Genomic DNA, 21,551 nt, shown 5'->3' with positions numbered 1-21,551 from the left:
TTACTGCTAATCATTTGAAGCAATTGGCTTTTGAAGCAATTGACTAATCATTTGCTGATCAGCTTCACCTAATTAGGAAGTGGGCTTAAGTCAGTAGTAAGAGTGAAAAATAGTTTGCAATTAAAATCTTGTTCTTTTTTAAGGAATAAGCAGCATTATTCAATCAGATGAAAGTACAACTTATGAACCAAAAAAAAAAAACAAGGCAGAACCTATTGCTGCAGACCAACCTACCCTTACATCAGAATACAAAGAGAACCCAATCTCATCAATTAGAAAACCTCTTAAGTAATTGTTGGGAAAACCTACCCACTTCTTGATGAGAGCAAAGCCTCAATCAATATTATCAACCAAGTGTAAATTTACCACCACAAGGTAATGGAAGTTAGCCACAACAAATATTAGGGCTAAGCTAGCAAGATATGTAATATAAATCTATAAGAAACAAATTATAAAATATATGCAAGGCATACAAAATGCACACAAGATTTACATGATTCAGCTCTATGCTTACATCCACCAAAATCCACGGATCAAGCTCTGAACAATCCACTATAGTCAAGAAGTTACAATGGTCTTTTATTCAAGTTTTATCACACAACTTGAGCTTGCACAATAAACGCGGAGGAATACAAAATTACCTTAAAGAGCTTTACAAAACTTAACTGTACCAAAATGAAATCTTCCAAACAACTTATTGAAAGAAACCCTGAACACCTTTGAGACACTTGCTTTGTTAGGTTTAAATGGCTATAGTAAAAGCAACAATAAGAGTTCACAAACCCTTATCTTTCACTTTGGTGACTCCTACTTCTTGTTGTTTTGTGTTGTGTTATTGTTTCAACTGTTTCTAATAAAACTACTTGCTCAAAAAAAAACACCAAGTGGATATACAATGCAACAACTTCAAAATCAATGAGTGTCAAAAACAGTAAAAGGGATCTTCCAGAGGCTGTATAGAACTTCTATTTTAAATTGAATTTTTGACTTGTGTGCAAGTGTATGCTAATCTGCTACTAATAACAGTGGACATTCTTTTGGAAAATTAAGCTTCACTTCCCAATTTGCCATTATGGATTCTTGCATCACTTTTTGTTCTATCAATTCATATACAGTGCAATGTAGCTGCCCAAGCAAATATGTAGATCGGTTTCTAGAAAACTTTACCCTTAAGTTTTTTGTTAGTCGAATCCAGCTCATCCCTAACCCATTTTCCTATCTTTCTCTAAACCAAACATTTTCCACCACCTCCTTCCATATGCTCCTATTATAAAAACACTAAAAGATATAACAATTTGCAATGCAGTCCGGTATTTGATCTACGACTACTGGACCAATAAAACAGAAAGAGGAGTCTATTCCTTGGATAACCATGCAGTCCCTTGTGAGTCTATTCTAAAACCAACTGACAAAAGCATGCTTATGAATATAGGAAAATTATTTTAAGAATTTTCAGAACATAGAGAAATTGAGTTGACTTGTCTCATTCATAGTATATCTCACTATAAATTTAATGAATGAACCGTATTATAAATGTTAGATGAAAGAGTATGATTATCTAAGAATTAGTCGGAACATATATTTTGTATAACAAATACCACTAAGGCACCTAATTAATCAATCAATATATATATAAAAGCAGAGACCTCATGTGAGAGTGCATGAGGTCCTGCCACGCAGCATTCTAATATTGCATTTAACATTTTTTACCTTTTTTCATTAAGTTCTTTTTACTGTTACCTAATAAATCATAGTAACTTATTTTTACTGTTATATAAATTTAGCATTTTTTACCTCTTTTTATTAAGTTTTTTTTTTATTTTTACTGTTACTCAATAGATCATAATAACTTATTGCATTTAACCTTTTTTACCTTTTTTCATTAAGTTCTTTTTACTGTCACCCAATAAATTATAGTAACTTTATTTTTACTATTATATAAATTTATCATTTTTTTACATCTTTTTATTAAGTTTTTTTATTGTTACCCAATAAATCATAGTAACTTATTTATACTATTATATTGATATGAACTATTCTTGACAATTAGACCAATTAGACCAAAAGTTATTCACTATAAAATTGATTACCTATTAAAAGTAGACCAAATCTTATAAAAAACTCAGGCCCAGTTCTTACCTTATATTTTATGACCCAAGTTTGACCATTCCCACGTGTAAATCGAAACAAAAACTCTTACCCTCTTACAAACTCTCTTTTTCCTCCCCACGTATAGATGATACTTCTAGAAAATCTAATTCTCATGAAATATCTCTTCATTTTCCCCCAATTTCAATTCAATATGCTTTTGTCTATTAATAATATTCTATGCAATTTATGCAGACAAATTCTCTGTTATCGACCAGTGCAACAAAAATATATATAAATCTTGAGATCCCTCAGGTTACTGAAATAATTGACAAGTGTTTATTTCTAAAATTTATAATAACAAAAAAGTCTAATAAATGCATATAGTATCTCACAAAATGCCATTAACTTAATATTTTCTTTTAAAAAAATTCAATGATAGGAATGGTCAAAAACATGATCCTATACAAGAAATACCAAAAATATATGCAAAGTAATTTTCATAGAAGGATTTATCTTTAAATAATATGAAGACAGTAAAGATAAAATGCATTGAATTAGATCCTACAAAAAAGGTTTGTTAATACATATTAATTTATGTAAAAATATAATAATAGATCATATTATTTACATTAAAAAACTAATACATATTAATTTCAAAGTTCATTGCAAGATGTGAATTGCTAGGGTATTGCAATAATAAGTAACATTGATACAACAATGGGTTGGTATTACATTTTGTGCGTACTTTGTGAAAGGAATGTCAAATTACAAACAAGATCATTTTGGTGTGCAAAATGTAAAACAAAAATAAATCTTTCTATCCCAAAGTTAGAGGCATTCACATTAATTACATACTCTCCAAATATTTATAATATATTTATCTCACTATAACTACTATATATATACAATTGCAAACTACTTTAGATACAAGATTCAAATTGAAGTTTTTAATGCAACTGACAAAACAAAGTTTGTGATATTTGATTGAGATGCCGAGAAAATCCTAAATAAATCTACAAGATCGAAATCTTGCTGAAAAATAAACTAAGGTATGACTTATTTAAATTATTGTAAAAATATTGATATTGGAGAAGAAATCCCATGTGATTTGAAAAAAAAAATAGATTTCTCTACTTCATTTGAATGAATTCAATCTAAAAGATGGTTTTGAAAATTACATAGTTGCTAAGATTTTTTATGCGGATTCAAATGATAAAAAGGTATGGAAGAAAAAAAAACACACAATTCAACATGCTATGTTAATTCTTTTTGCTACACTATTCCAAAATTAACAAAAATAAAAAATTTACAAAAAACTGTTACATCATTGAAATTTAATATAAATGCAAATACTTATGAAAAATCTTAGCGACAAAGTCCAAACTTTGTAAGATCTAATCAAAAATCTCTCAGTGCCAATTCATTAGTAATTAACACAAATGATGCAATTATGGATGGACTAAATTTCAAATGTTGAAGATGGAGAAACTGATGATGACAACAAGCGTCACCATACCACAATAACAAAGCATTGAAGAAAAAAAAAATTGTAATGAAGTTTTTTATTACATCACATGATAAAAATCAATAATATAGAATAATTAATTTCCTTTATCAACTTTTATTATACAATATTACTTCAAGTTGTTTTCTTTATTGCTCATTACTTGAATAAAATAATTATAATAGATATATGTGTGTAATTTATAATTGTTACTTTTTATGATGAACTCATTACTAACAAAGTTTTATAATAAATATGCTATAATATATGTATAATATTTTTCAAAAACAAATTTACATAAAACATTATAACATTATCCATGTATTATACAGAAAACTTACTAGTAATAATTAATAGGCCTCCTCTCTCTGACTTCTACTAGACAACTCCATTGTCCCACGTGACATATCATATTCAAATCTTAAAGTTGGCTTGAATTTACATAACAATACCTTTGAGTTATGTTTTAAAAACCGGACCAGACCGCCAGTCTGACCGGTTGAACCAAGAACTAGAGGTAAGTCCGGTCCAAAAAAATGCCTAAAACTAGTCAAAATCAATAAAAACCGGTCAAAAATTAATAATACCCGAGAATTAGAGGCAAATCCGATCTTGGCTGGGCGCAATTTTTAAAACCATGCCTTTGAGAGCACATCTCCTTAGCATTCACATCAAAGTCAACTATTGTTATAATCAAAATAAAAAGACTTACTTTAAAATTTTAAAAAAAAAAATTGTAGACCATATCTCGCATCAGCCAAGCCTAGTCAGGGGGTTCAATCAATCTCTTTCAACAGTGGTTTATATACCACTAAGACTTATCAAATGGCCTAAGCAAGACGTGGCAACTTTGACCCAAAAGTTTACTGCAAAGTGGTTTACTGCAGGGTTAGATAAGGTTTTTTTTTTTTTTAAATACTAACTATTTTAAGAAACACACAAAAAAAGATGAAAATATTGTTTAAAGAAACTAACAGTGGTATATATTTAAAAGTTTTAACTCTTTGATACACAATACAAGATTTTTTTTTTTTTTTTTATAGAAACAATACAGGATTTAAACTCACACTCATTTTTCAATATTAAATACAAATTTTCTCATAATTTGTTTAAGCGTCTGATTAGTGCAAACCCTCTAGTTTTTAGTTTTTTGTCTCAGGTTTTTTTTTTCTAAAATTTATGATTGGAGTAACATAAGTCCTGTGTCTATTTAGTATTAATATCACTTTTATTATATTACATGCTAATTCATCAAAGTTTAGGTAAAAAGTTAGGAAAAAAAATCTTGGTGTCTGTATACTTATGGACTTATGGTTCAGGTAAGGTGAATGACTGCGGCAAGACCACCTAACTCTGATGTTCACAACTGTACTTGATGCTTGGCCCCCCCCCCCCCCCCCCCCAAAAAAATCTAAGAGCCACGTGGTGAATGACTGCGGCAAGACCACCTAACTCTAATTTTCACAACTGTACTTGATGCCCCCAACTGAGAGCCACTTGTAACTCCTGAATCACAATGCAGGAGTTAAACTTCTATTACGTGAGTGAATTTTAAATACTTTTGGAAGATAGAAAATTATGTTTTCATCTTTCATATTTATGGTAGATTCTATCATGAATGTGAAAATAGAGAATATCATTTTTTTATACTCTAGAAGTATCTAAGAATTTTTCGTATAACTTACACTCATTTTTCCAATGTTACACACAAGTTTTCTCATAATTTAAGTGTTTGTTTAGCCCAAACCCTTTAGTTTTTAGTTTTTTTTTTTTTTTCTCAGTTTTTTTTTTTTTTTCTAAAATTTAACAAAAATTTCTTCTTCTTTTTTTTTTTTTTAAAACTAACTTTTAGATTTTTGAGACACATTTAGCATTAAAATTACCAAAAATTATATATTTTGATAAACACTGCAAATAAATTATCGAAAACCTATTGAATAACCAAACAAACACTAAGTGATAATAACTTATGATTGGAGTAGCGTAAGTCCTGTATGAATTTACTATTAATAACTGTTGTGGGGGCCCGAGGACCAAGAATGAAGTTTAAGAGTCACAGCGTGTGGGGGCCCGAAGACTGAGGATGAAGTTTAAAAGTCGCAATGTGGGGTAACAAGGTCACAGGCACGAAGAGGATGGCTGCTTGAGGAGGTGTAGAGGTGAATCCAAAAGCACTCTACGACCTACCAAGTGGGAGCCAAAGGTCAAGGGGGGAAGTTTCTAGTTTAAGATAGTCTGTGGCCTCCGCATTGAATGTCTTGCATCTAGCCTCCTAGTCGCATTAAATGATAGGTAACAGTTTTATCAGCTTCATTGATAAGGAAGTAACTTGAATAGTGCAAGTCACAGTTAAACAGACTCTTTCCACCACCTTTTCCAAATTGTGGGAAGAGACAAGTGTTAAGGGAAGAGATTGGTTAGGTGAGAAATAGATAGTTAAGATGTGAGAAAGGGAGGAGTATATATATGAGAAAGATAGATTGCAGAAGGAAGGAGAAAAAAGGACCGGGGAAAAAAAGGAAGAACATTGTGATAAAAGTGGAGTGAAAAGTACTATTTACACAATAATTTTAACCACTTCGAGAAGGCTTGAGGGGATAGATTGGTTCACTTAATAAACGTATTTTGCCTTTTTCTTTCTTGTCCGGACCCCTTGGACTGAGCCATTTTTTTATTGTGTTATTCCCTTCTTTACAAATTTTTTATTTTGGGCCATAGATGAATTAATCTAGCCATTGTTCTAAGTGGGCTATAGGCTTTAACATTTTCTTCCCCTTACAACTTTTATTATATTACATGCTAATCCATCAAAGTTTAGGTAAAAAGTTAGAATAAAAAAACACTTTGGTGTCTGAGTACTTTTTTTTTTGAGCCCTGGTGTCTGTATACTTATGGACTTATGGTTATGGTAAGGTGAATGACAGCGGCAAGACCAACTAACTCTAATGTTCACAACTGTACCTGATTCTTGTACCCCCCAAACTAAGAGCCACGTGTGTTTCGGAAATTACTGTTGGTTTTTGCACACTTTGCCTTCCAAATATAGCTAGCTACTAGTCTGCTACACACCTTTAAGAAGCACACAGATACCATTTTTGATGTTGTTATTCTTGTATCCCTTTTGTTAATCACAATTCACAAACACGAACCTGCTCTTTTAAACTAAACTAGAATAGAACCCACCTCCATAATACTAGTATAAAAGCTGCTTTCTTTTTTTACTTTTATTTTTGGTTATTTATAAAAACATTAAAAAAAAATGATTCGTTAGACATGTCTGAAAATCTTGATTCGTCCTCCTTTTCCTTCTCATCTTGTTGGTGGCTCTCTCCTCATTCCTCTTCTTGGTTTTTCTGAAAAGGTAAGAACCCCTTTTGCCCTTTATATCCATCTATGTTGTATTTCCTTCTCTTTGACTTAATTCATGTTATCATTCATTGAAAAAAAAGAAAATTTTTTTTTTTTTTTGTCGTGTAAATTATGAAAAGCGCAAATATTTTTGGTGGGTTCTGTTTGATCTGATATGGGTCCTATTCAATTTTGGTTTCCAATGGTGGCATTTGAGTTCCTAGACCAGAAAGTTCGGGTTTCTTTGAATTGGAATCTGTTGGTGTTTCTGTTTGTTGCATTGCCATTATTCATTGCATTCTCTGGATGTATTTTTGTCCGTGTATGTGTTTGCAAATGTATGTAATTGACAATGGTATTGATGGGTTCTGATTTGTTTGCCTCTAATATTATTTATTATTAACTAAGCTCTTAGTGATAAATTATGGATTGTTTTAAAAGATTAAACTATTAGAAAATTGTGAATTTGATCATTTAATGTAATACTCCATGTCCACATATGGGCCTAAACTACCCTTATTAAGTGGGACCCAACACGTGAGAATATTTTAAGTGGAAGGTAAGATCGAGACAGGATTTGAACCCAGGTCTTCTGCTTTGATACCATGAATTACTAATTTTCTTAAAAGCTTAAGCGGTAGGAAATTGTGAAGTTAATCATTTAATCTAATAGGTTGATTTCAAGGAAAATTCTGTCAGATTAAGTCTCTGTTTTTCATACTTTTGGGTCGCCGTTTATTAATTTATCTGTTCTAGGTTATGTTGTTTAAGCATTTATGGGAAACAATGGAAATGAATCCCCAAAAGATTCACCTGGTTTAACAAACTTGAGTTGTCACAGAAGAATTACTTGGGAATGAATTAATTCTAACTTTCTAAGCATCTAGAATATAAGGCAAAAAGTTCTCTGTCATGGGCAATCACAGTGAGCTGCAAGTCAATGGTGTTATATGATTGTAGAAAGAACATGGCCTAGCCTTCTGCCCATTACATGCATGCATATGTAGCTATTCTTTTATGCAATATAAATGCTTTTGTAAGCAAGATATATAGGTTTAATTTTGCCAAAAGTGTGGATGTTTTTTGTATTGCTTATGCTTTGTTTGTTGCCAAGAGGACAGACTGTGGGAAAGGAATGTTGTGTTGTTGTAGTGATCCTGGATATGAATGGAGTTAGATCCTACTATTTCTTCTTCTATATTAATTTACGTGGCAACAAAGAAGCAGATTGTTTTCCTCTGTATCGTTTTCAAATGGAATATGAATCCAGTTGTTGATACAGCTATGTACTTATGCTTAACTTTATATGTTGTATGGGCGTTTCTCATATCACAATTTTGCTTTGGTTGTTGCCAAGAGGACAGAGTAAAAGGAAAAGGCACAGTCTAGGGTACGAGTTATATAAGGTCCCTATGCTTACTTTCCTTTTGTTAATTTACATGGCAACAAAAGAATCTGTTATTTTTCCTTTGTCAAACTAGTTGTTGATTCTGCTATATATATAACACTTTCACCATGCATAAAATCTTGGATTTATTAATTGTGCATGCATTTGTAGTATTCCACATAGGCTTTCTTTGTTGCTGAGATGGAGGAAAACGAAAAGATATGTAGGATGAGATACCAATGTTTCTGTTCCTTTTTCTAATTTATGTCATGCAACAAAAAGAGCAGATTGGATTCCTTTTTCACATGCTGGAATAAGATTTTAAATCTATTATTGAACTTAGCAGTTTCTCTATTAGTGAAATACGACATTGCGTTTATAATATGTTGTTTCCGAGAGGATGGAGAAGAAGGAACATAAATTTTGGAATCTTATATCAGCTGACTTTAAATTTCCTTTCTTCAATCTACATGGTGACAAAGAGAGTAGATTGGACTCCTTTGTCACATGTTTAATTTCTCTATACACACATATTTTGTTTTCAAAAATGGTACGAGGAATTTTTATTCACATCTGCTTAGTTTTTGGTGAGAAGAGAGAAGAAAAGGTGGAAGGGGGGGGGGTAAGGTTTTGGGTTTTTACAAATATCCGGGGTTGAAAACAAATTGTATGTTTCTGATGTTTCTTCTCCTTTTATTTATATGTATGTATATAAGTATTTATAGTGACAAAAAGTGATTGAATTTCATTGTTGCATGTTGGGTGGGACTTCAAAACAATCATTGATGCTGCTGCAGCAGTATTAGAATCTAATTCTGCAAAATTGGGCTCAGGTCACCTACAATGTTCTTTAGACACCTGTTACAATTGCCTGCTTATTTTATTTTCATGCTCCATATTTGCTGTCTCTCTAGGTAATGGTGTACATAAAGGCATTAGCTTAGGTTTTTCCTGAAGTTTTTCATAGTGTACTTTGTTCTTATATATTTTTTGACCATTGATCTCCTGTGTTAATGCATTAATGAGCGTGCTATATATACATAGGAATGTTAACAATATATTTGTATGCATTTATGTCAAGGTCCCTCTGTTTGGAGTTAATGTTACCATATGAAGTCAATTTTTTTGGGTAGCCAATTCCATCAGCTTATTAATTTCTGGATTCCTGATGTGGAAAATGTTAGTTGAATCTAGAAAAATCATAGCTTCACTAAAAAACTGAAAATTTGGAAATGGTTTGAAATATATTTGTAAAAGTTTACTTGTTTGGTAATATTTTTAAATAATATCCTTTTTGGTTAATTGAACTTAAAGTAGTGTTGAAAATAAAGAAAAAGAATAATAAATTAGATATCAATGCATAAAGCTTATGTAGATTCATGACTGAGATCAAGACTGTTAGTTCCAACTCAGCAAAATGGAAAAATATCAGAAAACTGAACAAAAAGGAAATTGTTTTAAAAATCTGCTAAATACAGGGTTTTTGTGTGTGTGCTGATTTTGCATATTTTCATCTTGTATGATGTCAGCTAATTTGGACATTCTAATTAGGATTGTAAAGATGATATTTATGTTTATGATCATAGTCATTTTTTTGCCTTTATCCAGAAGTGTTTTTTGATAACCCGCTTGATTTTTAGTTAATCACCCTCCACTATTTATGGTCACTTTCATCAAACTCATCACAGTCCTGTTTCTTCAAGAATATAATTTTAAATTTGGGTTAAAATTGTTCTCTTCAATTAATGACTAGTAGTTGGGTTTCTCTTAACTGGAGAGTTCATATTTCAAGAATTAGCTTTTCCTTTTATACAGGTATGGAGTGTTTTGACATCTGGAAAAGATCATGGTGCAGTGCATAGACGGTTTAAAGCATTTGTGTGCTGCCTTATTAAATTGTTGTGACACTGATATATATAAGCAACCCAAGGGTCTTGAAGATCCAGAAGCTCTTGCAAGAGAGACAGTCTGTATGTTGCCTTCTTTGATAAACTTTCCTATTATAGATGTCAGAAAGTGTACCTGGGAACAATGGCGGAGCCAGGGAGGGCAAGAGGGGGCAATTGCCTGACCCCGCCAAAAAAATCCTTTGATATGCTCCATACAATATCAACAAAGCTACCAAATTTTACTAGACTATGTTGAACTAAAAATTAACACCACCACTTTGAAATCCTCCCACAATACTTAAAACTAAAAATTAAATGCAAAAGGTTTCTGTTAGGTTTCTGTTCAAAACTCCGATTCACATGATCTCCAATTGAAATCAGATACACTAAATTGGACCTAGCACCTTCCCATCTTCCCCCTCCCTTTAACACCCCGTCTCTAGTCTCTTAGCAATCTTATTGACCAATAACAGTATAAATGTTAATATGGAACTGATAAAACATGGAGCTCTATTCTTCCATCATATAAAAATTAAACGAAAAAGGTTTGTAAGTCATACATTACTCCATGACCCCCCTTTTTTCTCCAATTTCATCCTACTTCCCATTAGCCATATTTAAAACTTCAAATAAAAAGAAAAGAAAAAAAAAATACTTAGGTCAAAACATTTTCAGCCAACTTTGTCCATACTTTGTAGGGTTTTTGTTATAAACTAAAATTTTGAATAATTGAAAGAGAAGGAAATGTTAGATTCTATTTAATTTTTCTTTCCTTTTTGAGCAATCAATGCACATATAACATTGAATTATTTTCTTAATTTACTTTTAAGTAATCAAATTTTATGTTTGAAATTTTTATGTATGGATTGCTTAAATTTGTAGCGTTTTTGGCTTATTTTAAAGTAAAGTTTTAATATACTCTACCTAGAAAGAAGTGATATTTTAAAAAGTTTGTACCTAATAAGCTAGGGAAAATAACCTAAAAAAATTAACAAACCTGAAAAAAAAATTATTTTTTATATTCAAATAATTTTGGTATCAAAATTACATTATTATTATTATTATTATTATTATTATTATTATTATTATTATTGTTATTATTATTAATTCTGATTAATAATTTCAGAATTATTTGCTCTTAATCTTGTCTTTTAACCTTGCCCCACTGGATTACTATCTTGGCTCCGCCACTGCCTGGGAACATAAGTTATGGAAGAGTTGTCTCTTTTAATAACATTATTGATTATGAACACTTGAACAGCTCATTTTGTTTTCCAAATTATAAATTGATCACCAAAAAAAAAACTGATATTACCTGAGGCCTCTTTAATGGGAATCTGCTCAGCTGTTTCAAGATCTCTTTTTTTATTTTTAACCTATCCAAAAAAAAAAAAAAAAGCAGATCTTAAAACTAGGGAAAGGATGTACTTTGCTTCTAAATTTTCTACATGCTGCAACAATAGCCCCAGGGGCACATCTAAGTCCTCATGGGTGATGTGATCACTCTCTGATATACTAAGTGGTTCTTAACACCACCTTACTTCATTTTCCAATATTTGATCTGTGCTAGTTAGTTATATCTTTACACTTTATGAAGTAGTTTAAACATTTGGAGCAGCTAAGATTTATAGATTTTCCTACTTCATATGCAGTTAGTGTAAGTGAGATAGAAGCTCTGTATGAACTGTTTAAGAAGATAAGCAGTGCTGTAATTGATGACGGGTTAATCAATAAGGTACCAAATGCTGTAACGTACACCACTATTCTAGTTATACCTGAGTTTTATTATATTCCTTGCACTTTCAAGCAGAAAGTGACTTTGTTTTATTTGGTTTAAATGTAATGGCAACTCTCCTATTGAACTGGAAAAATAATCTCGCTTGAGTATTGATATATATTGCTTATGATTTATCTCACTTGTGTTTATAATGGTTGTCCTCTTAATATTATCTTTCAGGAAGAATTTCAACTGGCCTTGTTTAAGACAAACAAAAAGGAAAGCTTATTTGCTGATCGGGTACTCCTTTTTTATATATCCTCTCTTCAGTTTTTATTGGTTTAGCTTTGATCCGCTTTTGTCCCAGATAATTTAAATTTTTTTTTTTTTTTTCACTTGAAAGACAAAATTATTTTCTTAGAATGCCTATCTGAATCTTGTAGATCTGCTGACATGTTATATAGTTAAAATATCTACCCACAGGTTCATTGACCTTATTTTGGCTTTAAACCTTTGGACCCATTTTGGGATGTAAACCTATGGCAGGCTGGTACAAGCTTGACTGCTTGAACGACATTCTTGCCTTAATTTACATGAAATTCTTTATGAACACACGTTCATTCATGAGCCATAAGAAAGTAATTGTGCCTCAGCCAAAAAAAGAAGATTTGTGCTATTTATAACGATCTGCTTTTCTAATTTTGTAGGTATTTGACTTGTTTGATACAAAGCACAATGGGTTACTAGATTTTGATGAGTTTGCACGTGCTCTCTCTGTCTTTCACCCCAATGCACCAATTGATGATAAGATCGAGTGTAAGTATCAGCTAAGTATTCAGAAATTGTTAAATCCCTTCAAATTAAATGCCTTGATATAGTGGAGAGATAGGGAGCTGTAGCTTGAGTACAATTCTTGTTTTATGCCTTCATAATTTTTTTTATTGGGGATTTGAGGGGGTGTCATATCTTAATTCTTCTGTTTTAGCTTTTCTCTTGTTAGCCCTTTCTCTCTTGGTGATTGCCTTATGATTATGTGGTGGGGATCCATAACATTTCTCTTCTTGCAGTTTCATTCCAATTGTATGATCTCAAACAGCAAGGGTTCATCGAGAGACAGGAGGTATTGCTCTTAGTTGCTGTTGAGTGAATATAGCATATTTTGTCAACTACCCTTACAAAACTAATTATGTACTTGGCATTTTAATCTGCAGAAATTGTATGTGTGTGTGTGTATACTATATGATTTCTAGCATTTTATCTTTTAAAAATGGAAAATTTAGTTGTTTCTATAACTTTTTTTTTTCCATTTATTAGGGTGTTTAGAAAAATGTAGTTTTCTGGGAGTTATCTAAACTTCTATTAGGGCACTCATTGGCTCATTGCTCATATGAAATCCTTTCTTTCTTTCCTTCTTTCTTTTTTAATAAAAAATAAGAATACTGAACAAAAATTGCATATCCTGGAAATATGTGGAACAACAACAACAAAAAATCCCTAGTCCCAAAATTTTGGGGTTGGCGATGGTCTTCCATAGATTACTTATGGTCAGTCACGTGTATTCTTTTTCTCCATTCTACAAGGCATATAATAGAGAAAGTTTTTACATATTTGAAGCATCAGTGTGTAGGACTGATTGTCTGAAATCATAATCTGGCTCATTCTCAATCATGATAGTGGCCTCTTAGAACTTTAGGGCTTTGAATGGGTGAGCTTTGCAAAGGGCTGACTCGGTAAGGCTGAATATATGTGATGAATCTTTCATAAAGGACCTTGCAGCTTCCAATGTGAAGCTACAATCTCTCGAATGTCAAGATTCTCATGTTTCACTTCTAAATACATTGTAGAAGATGAGGTCGAAATAACTCTTTTAGGACTTATATGGCAGCCAGATGCCCTGTATGGGAAGATTCAAGATTCTCAAGCCTCCCTAGCAATGAATGAAGATTTCATGTGCAATTAATATCGCCTTTGCAATGGTAGAGTCATACTTTGGAGGTTTAGAGGTTGGTTGCAGTGGACTTGATCCGGTGAGCTAGCCAGCTAGGCCAGTGCAGCCGGCTGATCCCAACCACACTGAAAGTGGAAGTACACCTTCTGTTTTTGCATGGATCAATCATGATGATAAATCACTTTACCCTTTTGCTGTTTCCATCTTCTAAATTGCTTTTACCTCAAAATTTTGGAACTGATTCATATGGGTTTATTAATGATGCATTTGCCTAACTTTGTATCTCACACTTGCGACAACTTTAGTTTTTCTTCTACTCTCTCTTTGAAGAAAAATTACTCGGGCATGCATCTAAAGAGAGTTGATTGTTGATCATCTTAATGAATAGGTAAAGCAAATGGTAGTGGCCACGCTTGCTGAATCTGGAATGAATCTTTCAGATGATGTGATAGAAAGCATAATTGATAAGGTACTTCCTTTCTCTTTTTTTAATTCAATACACATTTCAGTTCTTAATGATATTGATCATTGCTATATATGTTTTTGATCAAGTCCGTGTGTTTTGACTTATTTTTGCTATCAGTATTATCTGTTTCCTGCCCAAGTTGCCAATGAGCTATAGCTGAATGGGCACTTTCTCCTCCAATAGTAACGGGATGGAGGGTGAGATCTTGGGTTTAGTGCCCACTATGTGCATGTGTAACAAATAAAAAACTAAAATGTTTCCTTTTAGAGCCACATTGCTTCATGCATGGCAATTAATTCTTCTTCTTGCTCCTTTCTATTTATGCCCTGGAATTGATGCAGGAGATGCAAGAAGATTTTTATTTAGTATTATTTATGTTTGCAAGTCAATTGTATTTTTTATATTTTAGGTCCTAGTAGTTTATTAGGCTATTAGTATTTTAATTTGGAAGCAAGGTTATTTTTGTAATAAGGCAATTAAGGTTTCCTAGCCAATTAAAACTAGGGTTTAGCAATCTTTTATAAGCAATCTATTGTACTCCTTGAGGAGATAGTTGATAGTTTGATGAATGAAAAAAATGGTTGTTTGATCTTGGTCGTTCTTTGGTCTAGTACCGACTCCAGGTCCACCCTAGGTGTTGACTCCTAGTGGTTTTCCCGCTTGGTGCTGACTCCAAGCAAGGCCTAGGTGCTGACTCTTAGGTCATATCTCTTTATTTTATTGTTGTTTCAGTTTTGTTCTGGTTGTCCTGCGTCACCAATCTTACAGAACATATTAAACTTGCCACAATTCCTTGAAAAAAAATGGAAGTAAAACAATGGCATGTTGCTTGTTTCTATTATTTAAAACAATAAAAAGGGATATGATCCAAAAACAGACCCTTTGTGAAGGCCTATTTTCTTGAAGTTGTCAGGAAAAGGTTGCTTAATTGAATAGATTTTATTTGTTCTAAAAAATGCATGATTAATGTGGATTTATACTGGGGAGTTTTGACAAGGAAGTATAATAAACAAATATTTTACAGGAAAGCATTTAGCATTAAACTACTTGTGGTAGAGCATGCTTTTTGGTAATAAAGCATGACACTGAAAATCCCCATGGGGATGTTATTAAAGTGGGAGCTAAATGATTCTAATGTAACAGAGGCAACCCTATAACATAAATCAGTTCTCTCTCCCATTTTAATATATGATTATGAAGCAACCATGTGCCGATTTGGCAAGCAAATTTTGAATTACTGGTAGTAGGGCTTGTACTGCTAAGAAGGAACTGAAATTGTTTTTCTATGTTAGTAAATTTCACATCATTATCATCTGTTCTCATGGTAATTTCCATTTTTAAATTCTGGAGTAGAAATTATTTTTGTTGAAATTTTCTCTTTGCCATGATTGAAGAATCTGAATACCACAAAATCCACCCTCAAGATGGAAACATTGCAACTGGCATAACTAACAAATGGAGTTTCCAACATCTGAATTCCTCAAGATGGGTTTGCCAATGCCAACTCTATAATACTAGACCATTAGACCATTGGTTTTGTAGCAGTAAAATTCCTGTGGTGGATGCATATATGGATGATGTGTAGAATTAATCAATCTTGTGTGGATGCATATATGACTGATATTGCAATTGTAATCCTCTCACATATATGTTAGTGTTTTGGTTATTTTAGACATTTGAGGAAGCTGATACTAAGCATGATGGGAAGATTGACAAGGAAGAGTGGCGAAACCTTGTTTTGCGACATCCATCCCTTCTGAAAAACATGACTCTTCAATATCTCAAGTGAGTTATTTATTACAGCTCTATGTTCCCTTCACAAATGAGAATCACTTAATATGTCATCAAAGATGGAAGATCCCTATTGAAATTTGATACATGGTGTCTCCCATTGAAATGTGCTATGTGGCATTTGTCCCTCTCACTAGATTTTAAATAGTTAGTTTTGTTGAACTCACACTGATGGGACGCTTGTTATTTGTTATTATAGACTCTGGTAATTCACTGCTCATGTCATGTTTAGAGCATGATGGCCTCTCCATCATGAACAATTTCTAAATTCAATCTCTTGATGCTAACATCCATCCGTTTTTTCTTGGACAGAGATATCACTACCACATTCCCAAGTTTTGTTTTTCACTCACAAGTTGATGACACCTGAGTTTCTAGCTGACATCAAGTCGATAGTCTTTAGCTGGAAAAGCTTGTTTTTCTCTTACCGCCAATGTAGCTTTTTCTGTGCAAAGATTCATCATTACAGAGGATTAATTATTTATTTTACATTCTCGTTGAACAAAAGTTGCTTCCCATATGGTTTGACCATTTTAGCTTTTGACCAAATGGGTTTGAGCTATTTGTTTGTTGGTTGGTCTCAGTGTTTGTTTGCTTCACTGAAAATCAGAGGGGAAAGAATTCTCTGGCATTTCACCATACTCGTGATCAAATTGAGTTTGTGCTATTAGCACATTGTAAAGTATACCATGACTTGCAGGAGTGCAGAAAACTGATTGGAAATTGTAGCCTTGGCTTCCCTCCTTTTTCTTATTGTAGGTTTGTATAACTATCTTTTTGTAAAAAGAGGAAGGCGCTTTTTTTCTTTTTCTTTTTTGTCCCCTTTTGTGTAACCACTGCCACTCGGTGATTTGTGTACCTGTGTATGGTACCATTTCTGCATTGATGTTTTTCAGCAGATTATCTTGGATGATGCAATGAATGGAAAGTGTTACTCATCATGTATTTTTCAAGCTATGTTATTATTGTGAGGCAAATGAGCCTTTTTCAAACAAAGAGCCGCAGAATTTTGGAAATTGCAGCAGAACTTTTTATTTTTTAATTATGGAATTTTATTAAGAAGATAGACTTCTTGTTGCACACAAAGATGACACAAATTAGCCATAAAAATTACCCCAAAAAAAAATTATTGTTCATTAAAGCAAAGTGATACTACAAAGTCCAAGGGGGAATGGCTATTTACAAGACACAAATTATATGGATAACTTTTGTGTCACAACACTTCTTGTAACTTTGACTTGATCAATTATGAATGATAGAAAATTAGAAGCTTTGCAACTAGAATTTTTGAGAGCATTTTCAAAATATCATGACTAAGTTTGATCATGAAGAAAAATTAAAGAGCTTCCTAAGGTTTAAGGTTTTTGAACAACCTGGCCACGCTTGCACCCGAATTCTATTGGCACGATGCTCTCGGGACCATCCATCATAAAAATTTCAATGGGCAGGAAAAAAATTGAACACACATTTAATTTCTTTGGGTTATTGCAACGAGTAGTTTTTTGGACCACCCCAGAAGCTATCAAACCCATTTGTAAACATGACCAAGAAGGCACTAATTAACAATCCCTCAACCTTTGGGCTCTATGGTCCTCCAATATCATTCAGGAATACCTAACAGCATTCAAAAAATATTGTAGAAACCCAACAAATTTTGCCACGAACAAACAGATCAAAAAAAAAGGCAAATTACAATCAACTTGAGGAAGTAGAGTAGAAAAATAAATATAAGCATACATCTTAAAAGTTGAAACATAAAGTAAGGGCATATAGTTTGCACTTGTAATCAACTCTAAAATTGAAAGGAAGGAAAAGGAAAAAAAAAAAAAAAACATAAAGCTCTAACATAGCATCAGCGTGTTTACTCCAACAACAAAGAAGCAGTAGCAGGCATTGAATTAGATTTAGTCGACCTCCTCCATCTTGCTCCCCTCTGCGTCAGCATCGGCCTCCTCTAGAGCAGGCATCTCAGTGTCAGCTTCAGCAGTGTCTTCATCAATGCTCAATCCCAATTTAAGCATTCTGTGAATTCGGTTGCCAAAAGTATTGGGCTCATCCAAGCTGAAGCCAGATGTAAGAAGAGAGGTCTCAAACAACAATAGAACCAAGTCCTTCACTGACTTGTCATTCTTGTCTGCCTCAGCCCTCTTCCTCAGTTCCTCCATGATGGGGTTCTCTGGATTAATCTCCATGGTCTTCTTGCTAGACATGTAACCAGCCATACTTGAATCCCTCAGTGCTTGAGCCTTCATAATTCTCTCCATGTTTGCTGTCCATCCATACTCTCCAGTTACCAAGCAGCAGGGGGAATCCACCACACGATCAGATACCACCACCTTCTCAACCTTGTCACCAAGCACATCTTTCATCACCTTGCAAAGTCCCTCAAATTTCTCAGCCAATGCTTCTTTCTTAGTCTTCTCATCTTCACTCTCCTCAAGCTTGAGTCCCTCCTTGGTTGCAGAGACAAGCTTCTTCCCCTCAAACTCCTTCAACTGACCCACGGCGTACTCATCAATAGCATCAACCATAAACAAAACCTCATATCCCTTTTTCTTCAGCTTCTCAAGGAATGGGGAATTCTCTACAGCCTTTTTGCTCTCTCCAGTAATGTAGTAGATATCACTCTGCCCCTCCTTCATCCTTGTGACGTAATCCTTCAGGCTAGTCATCTCCTCTCCACTTTTGGTGGAGTGATACCGAAGCAATTCGGCAATTTTGGTTTTGTTCTGTGAATCCTCATGAATACCAAGCTTCAAATTCTTTGAGAATGCCTCGTAGAACTTGTTGTAGTCCTCCTTGTTCTCAGCAATCTCAAAGAAGAGCTCAATACATTTCTTGACAAGATTTTTCCGGATAACCTTGAGGATCTTGTTTTGCTGCAGCATCTCTCTTGAAATGTTGAGAGGCAGATCCTCAGAATCCACAATACCCTTCACAAAACCCAAATATTCAGGAATCAATTCCTCACAGTTATCCATAATAAAGACACGGCGGACATAGAGCTTGATGTTGTTGGGCTTCTTCTTTGTGTCAAATAGGTCAAAAGGTGCCCTCTTGGGAACAAAGAGGATAGCCTTGAATTCAAGCTGACCCTCAACTGAGAAATGCTTCACAGCAAGGTGCTCCTCCCAGTCATTGGTGAGACTCTTGTAAAATGCAGAGTACTCCTCCTTAGTGATCTCTTCTGGCTTCCTCATCCAGACGGGCTTCTGCTTATTGACCAATGACCACTCATGGGACACCTCCTTGATCTTCTTCTTTTTCTTCTCTTCCTTGTCTTTTTCTTCTTCATCAACATCTTCCACCTTACCTTCCTCCTCCTCCTTCTTTTCCTCCTCCTTCTTATCCTCTTCATCTTCATCATCTGAAATTTCCTTCTCTACAGTCTTCTCCACCCAAAGGGAAATTGGGTAACTTATGAACTCAGAATGCTTCTTGACAAGGTCCTTAAGACGACGCTCCTCAAGGTATTCCAATTGATCTTCCTTGAGGAAAAGGGTGATCTTAGTACCCCTTCCAAGGTTCTCACCAGAAGTGTCCCTAGTTACAGTGAAAGAACCACCAGCCTGAGACTCCCAGATATACTGTTCGTCATCATTGTGCTTTGCGGTAACAACCACCCTCTCAGCAACCAAGTAAGCAGAGTAAAACCCAACTCCAAACTGACCAATCATGCTAACATCCGCACCAGCAGCCAAGTGTTCCATAAACTCCTTGGTTCCAGATCTTGCAATGGTTCCAAGATTGTTTACCAGGTCTGTGAACAACAAAAACAAATTCAACAGTCAAAAACACAAAACGAGAAACTCATCTTATACAAGATCCCAAGGATTCTAAAATAACATTATAACAGAGGGAAACAGTGAGACACTCACCAGCCTTGGTCATTCCAATCCCACTGTCAACGATGGTGATAGTATTGCTGGCCTTGTCAGGGATAATATGAATGAAAAGCTCAGGCTGCGCCTCGAGCTTACTCTTGTCAGTCAAGCTATCAAAACGGATTTTGTCCAGAGCCTATTTCAAAGGTCAACCCAAAACATATTAGAACCTCCTTATTCCACACAAGAGTGATTAATACTAATATGAACAGCAACAACAACAACAAAGCCTTAGTCCCAATACATATTAGAACCTCCTTATTCCACACAAGAGTGATTAATGATAATATAAACAATAACAGCCAAGCCTTAGTACTAAAATTTTGGGGACAACCATGGATCCTCAACAAATTAGTCAGGTTGGCAACATGTATAATCAATCAAAGAGCATGCTTACTACTAATCAAAACATATTAGGATCTCCCTTTTGCACATAATAACGATTAAACCATAACTATCATCACTGACACACACTCAATATACATGTCTCTCTAAATCAATTACCATCCACCTTTTTAACCAATAATGCTTCGATTTACAAGACCCACTTGAAGAATCGCACAACAATATAAAACCCAAAGCAGAAACAATAAAAGTAAAAGCTTGGCAAACAGTGAGACACCATAGTCACATAAGTAACAAACAAAAATAAAAGAAAGCCCAGAATCACAAAAGCAAAACCATGTATGTAATTCACAGTCCTACTATGTAAAGGAACAAACTTTAAACAACAAAAAAAAACCAAAAACCCAGAATCGCAAAAGCAAAACCATGTATGTAATTCACAGTCATATTATGTAAAGCAACAAACTTTAAACACTAAAACACAAAGAACCCACAAAACAAGTAAAACCCTGAAACAAAAACTAGGTATAGAGAAAGAGAGCGAGAGAAAGTACATCGGAAGCGTTGCTGATAAGCTCACGAAGAAAGATCTCCTTGTTGGAGTAGAAGGTGTTGATGATCAAGCTGAGAAGCTGGTTTATCTCGGCTTGGAATGCGAACGTTTCAGTCTCCGACGCCATTGCTGCTTCTTTCTACGAAGTAGATCTGAGAAGAACACTAGTTTTAACCTAAAAAGCAGCAGAGGCAAAGAGTGAATGAAGAAAAAGAAAGAGATGCAAAGGGCAATGTATGTGTGTATGCGGTTATATAGTGCCCTCAAAGTCTCCGAAGTCTTTGCTCTTTGTTTTGTTTTTAGGGTTTCTAGATCCTTCTGATGTATCATTTCTAATTAATTATGGTTTTCTATTGCTATCCCTATAATCCTATTGGGTTTTTGTTAAACCACCTTTTTTAATACTTTATAGTTTTTTTTTTTTTTTTTCTTTCTTCCCAACAAACAATTATGAAGTTTTTATACAATTTTTTTTTCTAGATCCTTCTAATCGTTCCCAATTAAATTAGCCTTTTGTAAAGGTTAAAGCACCATTTAATACTTTTTTAAAGAAAATTCTCAAAATACAATCATGGTTTTATACCATTTTATTTTAGAAGAATAAAGTTTTTCATTTGAGATTAAAAAT

General features: G+C 33.7%; 2 protein-coding genes across 4 annotated transcripts; one reads left to right on the top strand and one right to left on the bottom strand.

The window, feature by feature from the left end:
• The first annotated feature begins 6,643 nt into the window (after positions 1-6,643).
• LOC142636609 (calcineurin B-like protein 3) lies at positions 6,644-17,094 on the top strand. 3 transcript variants are annotated; one of them, XM_075810881.1, is made up of 9 exons: positions 6,644-6,956; positions 10,146-10,300; positions 11,872-11,954; positions 12,177-12,236; positions 12,644-12,752; positions 13,004-13,056; positions 14,273-14,353; positions 16,023-16,135; positions 16,454-17,094. In XM_075810881.1, the coding sequence occupies exons 2-9, from the start codon at positions 10,177-10,179 to the stop codon at positions 16,509-16,511; spliced, it is 681 nt and encodes a 226-aa protein (XP_075666996.1). In that variant the 5' UTR covers positions 6,644-6,956; positions 10,146-10,176; the 3' UTR covers positions 16,512-17,094. The 3 variants fall into 3 exon arrangements, with proteins under 3 accessions (XP_075666996.1, XP_075666998.1, XP_075666997.1); XM_075810883.1 differs by having other exon boundaries at positions 6,669-6,956; positions 16,006-16,135; XM_075810882.1 differs by lacking the exon at positions 6,644-6,956 and adding an exon at positions 9,133-9,163.
• Positions 17,095-17,815: 721 nt separating this feature from the next.
• On the bottom strand, positions 17,816-21,257 carry LOC142636177 (heat shock cognate protein 80-like). Its single transcript, XM_075810295.1, has 3 exons — positions 20,925-21,257; positions 20,020-20,161; positions 17,816-19,901 (listed from the first exon to the last, which is right to left on the bottom strand). Exons 1-3 carry the CDS (start codon positions 21,048-21,050, stop codon positions 18,046-18,048), a joined length of 2,124 nt encoding a protein of 707 aa, XP_075666410.1. The 5' UTR covers positions 21,051-21,257; the 3' UTR covers positions 17,816-18,045.
• Positions 21,258-21,551: the final 294 nt, after the last annotated feature.

Source organism: Castanea sativa, chromosome 5 (assembly GCF_040712315.1).
Source record: "Castanea sativa cultivar Marrone di Chiusa Pesio chromosome 5, ASM4071231v1".
NCBI lineage: Eukaryota > Viridiplantae > Streptophyta > Magnoliopsida > Fagales > Fagaceae > Castanea > Castanea sativa.
The sequence above is the reverse complement of the archived record's forward strand: the minus strand, read 5'-3'. Positions and strand labels throughout refer to the sequence as shown.

Coding starts and splice junctions, on each gene's coding strand:
- LOC142636609 (XM_075810881.1), top strand. CDS start 10,177: ATGGTGCAGTGCATAGACGGTTTAAAGCATTTGTGTGCTGCCTTATTA. Junction 12,753..13,003: donor AATTGATGATAAGATCGAGT/GTAAGTATCAGC, acceptor CTCTTCTTGCAG/TTTCATTCCAATTGTATGAT. Junction 14,354..16,022: donor TAGAAAGCATAATTGATAAG/GTACTTCCTTTC, acceptor TGGTTATTTTAG/ACATTTGAGGAAGCTGATAC.
- LOC142636177 (XM_075810295.1), bottom strand. CDS start 21,050: ATGGCGTCGGAGACTGAAACGTTCGCATTCCAAGCCGAGATAAACCAG. Junction 20,162..20,924: donor TTATCAGCAACGCTTCCGAT/GTACTTTCTCTC, acceptor CCTTTGAAATAG/GCTCTGGACAAAATCCGTTT. Junction 19,902..20,019: donor GATTGGAATGACCAAGGCTG/GTGAGTGTCTCA, acceptor TGTTGTTCACAG/ACCTGGTAAACAATCTTGGA.